Source organism: Leptodactylus fuscus, chromosome 6, assembly GCF_031893055.1.
Source record: "Leptodactylus fuscus isolate aLepFus1 chromosome 6, aLepFus1.hap2, whole genome shotgun sequence".
Taxonomy (NCBI): domain Eukaryota; kingdom Metazoa; phylum Chordata; class Amphibia; order Anura; family Leptodactylidae; genus Leptodactylus; species Leptodactylus fuscus.
In genome coordinates, this window is record NC_134270.1 from 75,318,795 (window position 1) to 75,332,738 (window position 13,944).

Sequence of the window (13,944 nt, forward strand, 5' to 3'; positions counted from 1 at the left end):
TGAGGCACCTAACAGGTGATGGCAATAACTAAATTACACTTGCAGCCAGTTGAAATGGATTAAAGTTGACTCAACCTCTGTCCTGTGTCCTTGCGTGTACCACATTGAGCATGGAGAAAAGGAAGAAGACCAAAGAACTGTCTGAGGACTTGAGAAGCAAAATTGTGAGGAAGCATGAGCAATCTTAAGGCTACAAGTCCATCTCCAAACACCTAAGTGTTCTTGTGTCTACCGTGCGCAGTGTCATCAAGAAGTTTAAAACCTATGGCACTGTGGCTAACCTCCCTAGATGTGGACGGAAAAGAAAAATTGATGAGAGATTTCAATGCAAGATTGTGCAGATGGTGGATAAAGAACCTCGACTAACATCCAAACAAGTTCAAGCTGCCCTGCAGTCCGAGGGTACAGCAGTGTCAACCCGTACTATCCGTTGGCGTCTAAATGAAAAGGGACTGTATGGTAGGATACCCAGGAAGACCCCACTTCTTACCCAGAGACATAAAAAAGACAGGCTGGAGTTTGCCAAAACTTACCTGAGAAAGCCAAAAACGTTTTGGAAGAATGTTCTCTGGTCAGATGAGACAAAAGTAGAGCTTTTTGGGAAAAGGCATCAACATAGAGTTTACAGGGAAAAAAAAGAGGCCTTCAAAGAAAAGCAAAACCCGACATGTAGGTTTTTTCTGTCCGCTTGAAAAGTCGGACATCTTTAGGAACGGACACTTAAGGACAGGCACGGAGTGTAAAACAGCGCACCCGATCTCCATTTAAATGAATGAAAAATGTCACGGACACAGCTAGTGTCTGCTGCAAATGTCCGTGCAAGATTTTGAACGGACACTGACTGTAGAGTGAATGCCCCCTAAGTGGTCTCACAAGGTCGCAGTTCAGTTGGTACTGGCTAACCTGGGGCTCAGAGTCTACGGGTGTCCTGGTATTCACACTTTAAACTCTATATGGAGATGTGGACTTTGCTGTAGATGAATCTCTAGGTCAAGGTCCCAAGCGTTGTCTCGCGCTGGTAGCAAAGGTATACACATGGACAAGCCAGGGTCAGTAGCCAGAAAAGTAACCAGAAACAAACCAAGGTCAGGATCCCAAACTCAATGATGTCACAACGTGGATTACACCAGCGTCATTATGCGCGAAGACAGCTGGGAGTCGTATTGGAGCCAGGAGAGGTGAGTTACACTGGTTTTTATGTTTACTCACCTCCCTTGGGCCTCCAATGATTATACTAAAGGTTCTGAAAAGAGTTTAATAATAATTCACCCAACAAATACTCTTGCCGCGGCCTGCAAACTTACTTACCGATTCCCGCTCCTACTCACAGCCACCTCAGCTTCCCCTTCTTCCCTCAGGGGGCCCCAGTGACGTAATAGGTGGCCACAAACAGGAGTGGGGTCGGTAAGTAAACAGGGCCCCTCTAAGGGCATGGGCCCCGTAACAGGACTTACCTGAAAGCACCCAGCACAGTTATATCCTATAAGGCAGTGGTGACCGCCGCGGTCATCTGCGCTTTATGATATGTTCCATAATGTTCCATGTCCACTGTGAATCACTGAGTCTATACAACATGCCATTATAGAGCCTGCCAGACAGCAGGACTCACAGCCCCTGCCATGCAATGCTCATATGTTCCTATACGTCAGTATTACCTGCCTGCTGCTGCCCTTGCTCCTGCAGTACAGTGGCACCCCGCTGCTGGCCGTGAGGCACAGCACAAAGACTGACGTCTCCTCCATTCCTCTCACTAGTCATCGGTATCTCGCCTGTACGAAATATCACATCTGGCAGGAGCCATCTTGCTTGTCCTCCAAACGCATGCCGGGAAGACAAGCTAGAAACAAGAAGCCGTTGCTTAGTTACAAAAAGGGGCGGGCAAAACAAGTCATCGATTGACGTAGATTTGTACTAGTAAGACAATATGGAGTGTGAGCGCTAGAGGTCAGTGTTTCGATAGCTCACCCTCTACTTCCAGCGTGTAGTGGTACGGTCCGGAGCGTCGCTCTGTCAATCATAGCCGGCGTCATTTGTGCTAGTGCTCTGCAATACTGCTGCGTATAGGAGGGAATGCAGTAGAGCAGCTCATCCAGCAGTGTGCTATTAGTCTAGCTGCCTCACAGCCGGTGATAGGCTAGGATAGCGCCGCCAGTCTGCAGGTTTATGCCACATGCTGCAGTCCTGTTATTTACAGTCAGCCGGCTCTGTGTACTGATGCTCCATGTAGCAGTGCTAAGAGCCAGCCTTCATGTGCAGGGGTTCCTCCATGATATTGGTACCAGTTGGTTCCCTTATCACTGTGTTAGGCTCACCAGTGGGATTGTTGCAAGGGACCCACCGCCAAGACCCCTGCAGATCAGTGGTACTGAGGCAGCGTGGTTACAGGTAATCACATGATTGGAGCTATGCTGCTCACCCGCCATACCATGTGCACCACTGCAGAGCATCAATAAAAATGAGCAGGAAAGCCCCGTTGAGGCTGAGGCCCCACATTGCGGAAACGCAGCTTTTTGTGGTGCTGATTTTGTTGTGGTGTTTTGAGCCAAAGTCAGGAGTGGATTGAGCAGAAGGGAGAAGTGTAGGAGCTTTCTATGTATTTTCCGTTCCTTTTGTGGTCACTCCTAGGTTTGGCTAAAAAAAATCCCAGCAAAATCTGAAACAAAAGAAGCTGCATTTCTGCAACATGGGGCCTCAGCCTAATAAAACCCAAGTGCCTCCTTAATTAAAGTAATTGCCCCCTTATATTATGACCCAGGTCTTAAAGGGGTTGTCCCATCACAAGGCTCCTATCTATACTGTTTGCTAATGTGAATGTAAGACTTTTCCTAAATACATTGCTTCAGCAAAACTGCTTTGTTTGTCCACTATCTTACTTTATTCATTTTTTTGGGACACATCCCTTGACTTATCTGGTCATAAGTCAAGTGATGTATCTGCTGCTCGGAGGGAGGAGGGGCTAAGTGCACGGGAGCAAGCCTGGAGGGGGGGGTGGTAGTTTACCCTTTGGGGGGAAGAGGCCGCCAATTCAGATCCGGCATCCGCTGTAATAGAGAGGCGGATGCCGGGGAGGGTTAGACGCCAGCACAGATGCCAGCAACATCGCTATGCTTCTGCCCTGCATGAAGCCAGCAGCGACAAGAGCGATTCTGCTATTCCGCTGTAAGGGTGAATTCACACTGAGTAAACGCTAGCTTATTCTGAACGTAAAACACGTTCAGAATAAGCGGCGTCTAAAGCAGCTCCATTCATTTCTATGGGAGCGGGGATACGAGCGCTCCCCATAGAAATGAATGGGCTGCTTCTTTCACTCCGAGCAGTCCCATTGAAGTGAATGGGGAGTGCCGGCGTGTACGCTCCGGCATAAGCAGAGCTTGCCGTACACGCAGTCACTTCCCATTCACTTCAATGGGACTGCACGGAGTGAAAGAAGCAGCCCATTCATTTCTATGGGGAGCGCTCGTATCCCCGCTCCCATAGAAATGAATGGAGCTGCTTTAGACGCCGCTTATTCTGAACGTGTTTTACGTTCAGAATAAGCTAGCGTTTACTCAGTGTGAATGCACCCTAAGGGTGCATTCACACTGAGTAAACGCTAGCTTATTTTGTAGAGTAAAATTACACTTGTAAATTTTGCTATCCCATTGACTTCAATGATATTTTTTTACAAGTGTAAAAATACGCCTGTAAAAAATACGCCTGTAAAAAATACGCCTGTAAAAATACGCCTGTAAAATGTCATTGAAGTCAATGGAATAGCAAAATTTACAAGTGTAATTTTACTCTACAAAATAAGCTAGCGTTTACTCAGTGTGAATGCACCCTAATAGAGAGAGGCGGATGTTGGGTCTGTATTCGCATTGTGAAGGCTAGACTGGTCTATGAGCGCGCACGCAGGGCCAGCGGCATCTCGCAGCTGGCTTTGCATATGTAACCCCGCCCACCAATGACGCAACAAAGCAGGAAGACAGAAGATTTCACAGCAACGAAGACTAGTGAGTATGCAACGTGGGAATACCCCTTTAAATACAGTCGACACTCCAATGACTCCTTATGTAAATGATTCCTTTTGTTTATAATATCCTTAATGAACCCTTATATAAATGTTCCTACCCTTTACAGTGGAGGTCTAAAAAACCGCACCATTTCACCAAATGTAATGATTGTAGCGAAAATGATTTCTTTTCTTTTTCCATTTCTATCCTCTTCTCTCCTGGATGATGAGTATTTGGCAATTTTGTACATGATGTCATGTGTAGAGATGAGCAAGTACTATTCAAAACTCCTGTTTAGAACAGCACGCACCTATAGAAGTGAATGGTCGCAGCCGACACGCAGGGGGTTAAGCGGCCAGCCACCGGCAAAGTCTGCGTGTCAGCCGCTTCTATCTATTCTTATTTGTGCATGCTATTCGAAACGGCCGTTTCGAATAGTACTCACTCATCTCTAGTCATGTGACATTTTTCAGTTGATTTCATAGTAGGAAGTATACATATCATCTGCAGGGACTCGATTTATACACATCACATACATTTAGCAAAATCCACTGGTGCATTTTTCACTGTATATCCATAATGCCCCATAATTACTCTTTATATTAATGACTTACCCCTCTTTTATAGCCATAATGTCCAATAATTCCCCTTTACATTAAAGGGGTTGTCCACGACAACTATATATATATATATATATATATATATATATATATATATATATATATATATGTGTTTGGATGTTGGATGTTCAATCATGCAAAAACGGCTGAACGGATTTGGATGAAATTTGGCACATAGATAGTTTGTAACCTCAATTAACACATAGGCTACTTTTTATCCCGTTAAATGACATGGCTTCACAACTGTTATGAATTTATGTTCACATACTATATTAAACTGCTCTTGGCAGCAGGCTGATGAAGCCAGGTCTGCTATCTCACTATGTAAACATACATGAGTCCATTGTGTACAAGTATTTGCATATTATTTATCTGCTCCAGGCAGTGCTGACACACTGGATGGGAAAACACCTTAAGGGGGCATTCACACAGGGTAACGCGGCATAACACATTGAAATCAATGGGTTAAAAGGTCTCCCATTGATTTCAATGTGTTACGCACGTTAAACAGAACCCATTGAAGTCAATGGGATTCTGTTTTGCAGCACTGATTCTTATGCGAGTTATCATGCAAGAATCAGCGCCTTGTTACCCCGAGAGCTATGAAGATAAACAGAAGTCAACAGAATTCTCCTAAAGTAGAGCTCAGGTGGATCATTGACAACAACAACAAGCTCATTATATGACGTCCCAGCAGCTGCTGAGATGCTGGAACAATCACAGGCACGGTGTGAGGAACAAATTCAGTAGCAGGACAGCTTGAGAGCTGCCGAAACGCCAGAGCAGGCAGATCATCGACGCCAACAACACGCTCATTATATGGCATCCCAGCGAGCTGCTGAGATGCCGGAACAATCACAGGCACGGTGCGAGGAACAAGTTCAGCAGCAGGACAGCTTGAGAGCTGCCGAAACGCCAAAGTAGGCAGATCATCGACGCCAACAACACGCTCATTATATGGCATCCCAGCGAGCTGCTGAGATGCCGGAACAATCACAGGCACGGTGTGAGGAACAAGTTCAGCAGCAAACCAGGTGTTTATTTATTTATTTTTTCATCTTCCCCGGCCTAATATAAAAAGAAAATGGTTTCCTGGGCAAACACTTAAATGAATTTAATTTTTTAATTTAATTAATTCCCCCTTTTATAGCCACAGTATCTCATAATTACCCTTTAAATAAAAGACCCCCTTTATAGCCATAATGTCTCATAAGTACCTTTTATATAAAAGACCCCCCTTTATAGCTATAATGTCCCACAATTACCTCCCCCCAAAAAAAGAAATAAATAAAGTTGTACTTGCCTACCTACAATCTTTTGAAGAACAGGTATGGAGCAGCCGTCTCCTCCTCTTAGGCCGCGCTCTACGTTCCATAATCACGCATAGGATGTTTGTGTCTCAGCATAGGAGGCTGTGACGTCATCGTGCCCGCCTGTGCTGAGAAGCAGACATCTTGCCTATGTTCTTGACATCTTGTACACTGCAAGCCACTTCAAGCAATCAGCAGGATGCATTTTAACTAGATCGGTGTCCTGGAGATGCTGATCTATTAAAAAGTACAGAGACTATTAATAATGGCCCTAGAGTGGACACCCACAGAGTCAGTGGGCCCGTTGCACGGGGGCCCCTTGGAACCTGAAGAGGAGAGGTCGTGAGCAGGAACAGGGAGAGGTAAGTGAATAGAAGTTATAAAAAGTAGTAGAGGTCCGGTAATGCCCCCTAAAGGCATAGTACCCCAGTGGGCCAGTCCGACCCTGATCACCAATGTGATCATCATTATTTAACCATTTGTGGTGATCACAGTAAATTGAAAGTAAACTTCTGAAGAACAATGTGATCCTGCTTCAGAAGCTGCTCTCCTCTTCCAGCCCTCTCTCAACTTCTTCCTGGAGCTCTGTGCTGCAAGTAGGAAGCCTCCCTCCCAGTGCTATCAGAAGAAGCTGACAGCACTGTCCTTCATGCAGGGCTGCTCTTAAGGACTTGCCTTGTGATAAAAGAACCATTTGTTCTAACTTCTCAAGCAAAATGTGTATCACATTGATCTATCAGAAGCTGCTCCCCCTCCCCTTCTGCGTGGAACTCTTCCAGTAGGGACCTCCCTAGTGATAATTGTATCATGTGTGGCCATATGATCATTCAACTAATGGTCACGGTAAAGTTTGTTTCAGGCTAAGGCTTGTGACCCCTAGTGTGTTTTTTCCAGTTCACAGCATGTCAGTTATACCAGTTACAGGTATAATAGAAGCAGAAAGTGCATAGATGAAAACTCTTGGGACTTTCTGTGCCACAATGCGTATCCATTGCAATCTTTTCCGCAGCGTTTTTTAGCTGCAGCTCGCTACGTGGGGCCTTAGCCTAAAAGAGTTCTCTTATCAGGATATCCCCTATACTTATTATATATGGCCTTTTTAGGGCACATAAACATCATCGGCATCATCAACATCCTAGTCCGGGAGGCTGCCTGTCTATTACTATATCTTTTTGAGCCTTCATCAAATGTCCACCTCTCACCACCAGCCAACGTGTAGTTTTTAACAGCCATATGCAAAGACTGAACAGCTCCATGTTCCTTTATACAGGCTCCATGTGTGCTGCTCTGCCATGTACACAGTATGAAACTCTTATAGCCAGTGGTACCGTACTATACACTACATCAGTGCTGTTTTAATGCATTGGGCTCCCTGTGCAATCTTTTTGAAAATTTGTCCCCAATTTCCCCTCCCCCGATGATTTTATTTCCCCTGCCCCCTCAACCACCAATGTTACAGCAAAAAAAAAAAAAGTGAGTACTCATTTAACCACGATCCCTGGAGCTGCAGGCTCTATCTATAATGTCTGTGGATCAGTGCTTTGCACTTCCCTGCCGCGACATTGTCAGCCGAAGGCTGAATAATGGAGCACGGAGCCTATATCCTAAAGACACAGATAGAGTTGAAATCACTGCCTGCCCTTCGGAAGAGTGGGACATCACCCGAAATGTGGGATAGTACCGCTCAATGTGGGGCGGCTGAGGGGACCCTGCAAACATAGTGCCCGTGCGGCTGCACCATTGCACTTATGGCTAAAGCGGCCCTGCGCTAGATAGCCCACAATCTAATTGTAGACACAAAAGAAACCATTGCATTTGGTGGTAGGAATTAACAGGACCCCAGAGGATACCTTAAAGGGGTTGTCCCATCACAAGGATCCTATCTATACTGCTTGTTAATGTGGATTTAAGACTTTTCCTAAATACACTACTTCAGCAAAGCTGCTTTGTTTGTCCACTATCTTACTTTATTCAATTCATTGTTGACACAGCCCTTGACTTATCTGCTCAAAAGTCAAGTGATGTATCTGCTGCTCTCAGGGGGGAGGGAGGAGGGGCTAAGTGCACGGGAGCGAGCCTGTGTTTCTAACTATTCCTGTGTCTGCACCACGTGACCTAGCTTCCTGCTATCAGATAGAGGAGAGGAGCTGCTTTCATTTCTGAACTCGTCTTCTGTTCTCCCAGTTATCAGGCTAGCTAATTCTTTTGTGTTCATTATGGCAGAGACAGGCAGTCTCTGTATGTAACACAGAATGGAGTTGCTGCTGCCTGTACTTCATAGTCCAATATTGTGCATATAGTGTTTAAGGACCTTTGATGACATCAAAAGCCCTTCAGCCGCCCCATAGGATCACGCTATGCAGTAGGCGGAGCTAAACGGCAGGTTGCATGTGAAAACCCACCCACCAAATGATGCAAGAAACCAGGAAGAAAGAAGATTTTACAGCAGTGAAGACTGATGAGTATGTGACGTGGGAATACCCCTTTAATATATGCAGCCAGAAGGCAGCAGTGCTAACCAATAATAGCTATGACTAAGAAACGATTTGTTTCGAAACGCGTCAGCTGGTCAGTCTAAGTCTGTCGTTGACATCTGCTGTGTTCTCAGTTATCCATACATTCTTGAGATGCACACTTTATATGGAGATGCATGTATTTTTTAATATGGATTAAATAAAGTGACAAGTTTTTATCCATGAGGATTTCGCTGGACTCCACGTCTTTTTCTATGTCCCATGTATCTGTGTTCCAAGCCGGAGGAACCAAGGAGCTTCGTTGCGATTTCCTAACATGCTTCTGATGAGTGAGTGACCTACAATTTTGGACATTGTAATTAAATCTGATACCAGAATGTTTCGGATTTTTAAGATTATATCTGCTGGCAGGCCGATTAGGGCTGTGAATGTTTTTTGTTTTTTTTTTGCGATTGACTGTGCTAACCAATAAGCCCCCCAGATTTCCCCATAACCGATCCCTCTGTTTGTCACTGCCCATAAAAATCAAGTGTATTATCGATAGTATATGTGTAGCAGCTTAGAGTGTCAAGTCTCCATCAACTTTACTTCTAAGAAAAGAGAAATCTGAAAAGGCAGCAGATTAGTGATCTTAATAACTGCCACTTGTGCAGTAAGATGACTCCATTAGCTTTTCTGCAGAAACTGTATCAGAACACAATTATTAATTGGTTGTCTGATCAAGTGAATAGAGAGAACAAAAGACTGAGCTAAACAATTCATTTCAAGAACATGCAGCAAATGTAATGTTATCAAAAATGAAACAGACTGACCTGCAAGTCAAAGCACATACAGACAAAGTTGTATGTAATTGCCGTTAATAGCTTTTCTCTTGTATTGTACTTACTTGTATCTCGGGTATTGAATCTTTTACCATTGCACTGGGTACTTTGTGTCTTTTGCTAACAGAAATTAGTGCTAGGTCCATAGTTAAAGGGGCTCTATCATTGGGAAACTCATATTTAACTAACCACATGCTTGCATAGCCTTTAGAAAGGCTATTTCACACCTGTAAATTGCCTCAGTATTTTTTGATTAAGTCCGTTTTTATGCACATGCTACTTAGCCTCCACCGTGCACTCCGGAAGTGTTTGTGTGCACCCTCTGCTATTCTCTATGTGTGTGAGAGCAGAGAGATGAGTCATCAGCACAGCAGCCTCTCTGCTCTCTCACACATCCTATTAATTAATTAATATTATAAAGGTGAAAGTTTGTGAGTTTGGATGTTTGTGGGTTTGTGTGTTTGGATGTTTAGATGTTTGTTCCTCAATTACGCAAAACCCGCTCCACCGATTTGGCTGAAATTTTCCACAAACATAGTCACTACACTCAATTGCGCAATAGGCTACTTTTCATCACAATAGCGCACATACGTTTTTCCCAGGACCCCCACAAAACCCAAACTCACATCACTATTTCTGCAATCTCACACACTTTGGACCATAGCAAGCCACAAAATTCATATTACCCTCTACAGCAGAGGTCAGCATGCCAAGAGTGGCACTCCTGCCATATTTCACTGGCACACCAGCAGCCCAGGATCTGCAAGAGTTAAATGAAGTCTGAGTCTCTTCAGTGGGCTGCTAGAGCTCAAGCATAAGGACACTCCCCTTTGAGAGGGGTGCAGGAAACCCAGGGGGTGGAGCTTAATCGCTCAGGTCTGTGCCTGCTATACATGAGTCCCCCTTTGACAACAATAACAAAGGATTAAGTCCCGCCCTTCCTATTTCCGGTCGAAGATCTCTTTCCGGTTTTGAGAGTTTGCCATGTCTAGCAGGGGTATAGGCATACTGTTTCGTGGTTACGACGAGCCTGCTGCAGAACCTCATTTGCTAAATGCTATACAGTATATATATTCATTTGCCGAATGCTATATATATGTATAGCATTCGGCAAATGAACACTGATTCTGCAGCAGGCACGTCCTTGCTACAGGCAGGCAAGAGTTTTTCTCATTGGAATGAATAGTCCGATGTTAGACTCCGCCTCCTCAGACGAGCCTCTGGCAGAACCAGCGTTGATTGGCCAAATCACTGGCAACTGGCCAATCAACGCTGGTCTATTCATTTCAATGAGAAAAAGTCAACTGGTAACAGCATACTTACCTGCTTGTAGCAAGGACGAGCCTGCTACACAATCAGCCTTCATTTGCCGAATGCTATACACTGTATAGCATTCAGAAAATGAGGTTCTGCAGCAGGCTCGTCGTAACCCGAGGACCATACCCTGAAGTACATACCCAGCCCTGGTTAATTCACTAAGGAACAGGAAGTCTTCTTGCCGCCCTTCCATTGCGCATGTGCCAACCGGAAGTTCGCAGGGGGACTCATGTATAGTGATAGCTCCTGCCGTCTGCATCCTGCTAACATTCCCCGAGGAGAAGAGGAAGCTGCTAGCAAAGTGACACTGAAAAACACACAGGTACATAGGATTACTGTTCTCATTAATGTCCGGCATTTGGGGTTATTAGTTTAGTCTTAGTAACTCCATGTGCCTCACATTAATAGGAATAACCCCCATCATGTCCCTCATATTAACCCCTGTGTGCCTCATATTACTAGGAATAAACCCCATCATGTCCCTCATATTAACCCCTTTGGGCCCCATATAAGGGTTACTAATAAACCTCAATAATGAAGATACTTAACTATTACCTCCAAGTCTCTCACATATCAGTAACTCTTACACAAGGGTTAATGTGAGGGACATGATGGGGTTAATTGCTATTACTAAGAGGCGCATGGAGTTACTAAACTGTCATGCACAGGGCCAGACTTTATGTGGCTGCTCGAGAGTATCCTGTGCCCAAAACTAACATGTACTGGCGGAAAATAACAAATCATACAATGTCGTATATCGAAGTATATTAACCTGAAATACCTCTGTCCCAAAGTCACTATGTACAGTTTATAACACCGTATAGCAGCTGAAATACAAATTACATTCAACACAAAAGTCTCACGTATTCTCAGAATTACAGCAAAAACAAGATACAAAGTTACATCTCATATCCCATACCTTATACACAGTACGAAAACCTTACCCGTGCCTGTATATACACACTTCTACAATCACCGCAGACGAAGTCGCGGGTACCAGCTAGTAGAGAATAAAGGGTGCACGATGAGACTTCCGGGGTGCACGGAGAAGGCTAATTAGCATATGAAGAAAAACGGACGTATTCAAAAGCTACTGAGGCAATTTACATACAAAAGGTACGTGTTAAATAGCCTTTCTAAAGGCTATACAAGTATGTGCTTAGCTAAATATGACTATTCCCAATTAAAGAAATGCCATTTTCAACTAATTCTAAGAAAATAGGGTTTGAACCTACAAGGCAATCTTGGTATTAAAGGTGTGAAACATGGTCATCCGCTATATTGAATAAATCAGCAAAGTCTGCAACAAAAAACACAACTTTCCAAAATGTGTGACCTCAGTCTTAGGTTATGGTCATACGTGGCAGAAACGGAAAAAAATGCAGCGAATCCCATTCACACCTCTTGAAAAAATATGCATTGTGGACATGCTGCAATTTCCAAAACCATTGAGGTTTTGGAAATTGCAGCCTGTCAATCATACCTACAGAAACATCAACAGTTACCCTAAGAGGATTGTGTGGCAGCACCATTAGGGTAAGTTCACACGGGGAGCGGAAGGGCGGATTTTGGCACCATGAGTGACACGGGGAGCCGCATCACTCTCGGGCCAAAATCTGCCTGCCATGACTGTCACGACTTCCGACATTTGCGGCTTCCCCCTCAGGAGTAGGCTCAAATGAATAGGCCGACAACGGAGGTTGCTTGCACGAGGCGGATGCCGTGGCTCAGCTTAAAGACGAGTTGGATGCTGTGTACGGGGACTCTGCACCATCATTTACCACCATCAAATTTTGGGCAGCTGAATTTAAACGTGGATGTACCAGCTTGGTTGACGATGAACGTTCGGGACAGCCAGAAACTGCAACCACGAATGAAAACATTGCTCAAGTTCACCAAATAGTGCTAGAGAACCGTCGAATGAAGGTTAGGGAGATAGCAGAGGTTCTCTGGCACCATTTGGTGAACTTGAGCAATGTTTTCGTTTGTAGTTGCAGTTTTTGGCCGTCCTGAACATTCACCGTCAACCAAGCCGGTATGGCCACGATTAAATTCAGCTGCCCAAAATTTGACGGTGGTACATAATGGTGGAGAGTCCCCATACACAGCATCCAACTCGTCTTTAATTTGCAAAGGCGTATTGCCTTTCAAAAACAAATATCTAATGACAGCTCGATATTCAATTTTATCCATTTTCACTAAATCACTCGCATCGACTCACTACAACGACTGTCAAAGAAAAAAACGCTGGTGCAAAATGGCTGAATTTTTTGTGAATACATTCCAACGCATGTGCAAAGACATTCCCCAACTTTGGTTGCCATCTACATGTGTAGGTCAGAAACTTTTCAGACTACCCTCATACATAGAAGATTTTTTTTCTTACAAGCTGAGATGCTGCAGAGTTTTCAGTTCTTGTAGTTAGCAGACATGTCTGTGCAGGCTGTGTGTAGAATCAGCAAAGGAGTCAACTATAAATTAGTTAGTGGCAGAAACTTTAGACAAGTTTTTCAGGCGAAAAGCACAACATTTCCAATGAAAGTGAATTATGTTTTGGTCCAGAATCACATTCTCTATGAAATTAGACTAGATTGTCTGAAAAAAATTAGGTATCATTTAGAAAAAAGCCCATAACACAGCCACAAAAGTCATTTGTGAATATAACTTTGGCCCAGTGGCGTAACTACCACCATAGCAGCGGTAGCAGCTGCCACAGGGCCCGGGACATTAGGGGCCCGGTGACAGCTGCTACTGCTGCTATCATTATGCTCAGAGGTCTTTTCGGAGCCCCGAGTATACGGCTGACACACAGGAGCTGCAGGTCTGGCTCCTGTCAGCGCTGCAGGACTTTCCCCCCTCTCTCCCCCCTCCCTTTCTCTGCCTCTCCTCTGCCCACCAATGAGAGGAGGAGGCGGGGCTTATCCCTGCCGTCCTGCACAGAAGAGAAGAGGAAGAAGCTGCTCTAGGAAAATGAAACTGAAGCTACACAGGTAGGTACTGGGGTTACTATACTTATTACTATCAGGCATTTGGGGGGATTACTTGTGTTTTAGTAACTCCATGTGCCTCATAGTAATAGCAGTTAACCCCATCATCTCCCTCACATTAACCCCTGTTTGCCTCACCATAAGAGTTACTGATATGTGAGACATTTGGGGGTAATAGTAATGAAGATACTTTATTATTACCTCCATGTCTCTCACATATCAGTAACTCTTATGGTGAGGCAGACAGGGGTTAATGTGAGGGACATGATAGGGTTAACTGTTATTAATATGAGGCACATGGAGTTACTAAATTGTAATGCACAGGACCAGATTTTTTTTTTATCCACAATTTGTCCTGGTATAGCGGTCAGCGGTGACAGTATTTAGTCCTGTAGGGGCCACTAAGGGACATAATACTGTGTG

General features: G+C 44.5%; 1 protein-coding gene across 2 annotated transcripts in view; it reads right to left on the reverse strand.

Annotated features, from left to right (window-relative positions):
- FUZ (fuzzy planar cell polarity protein) overlaps positions 1-1,814 on the reverse strand; it is a 69,828-nt gene extending 68,014 nt beyond the window's left edge. For both annotated transcript variants that reach the window (XM_075280309.1, XM_075280308.1), the window contains exon 1: positions 1,656-1,814. In XM_075280309.1, coding sequence (XP_075136410.1) covers positions 1,656-1,742 — 87 coding nt within the window. In that variant the 5' untranslated portion in view covers positions 1,743-1,814. The remainder of the gene's footprint in view (positions 1-1,655) is intronic.
- Between the last annotated feature and the right edge of the window lie 12,130 nt (positions 1,815-13,944).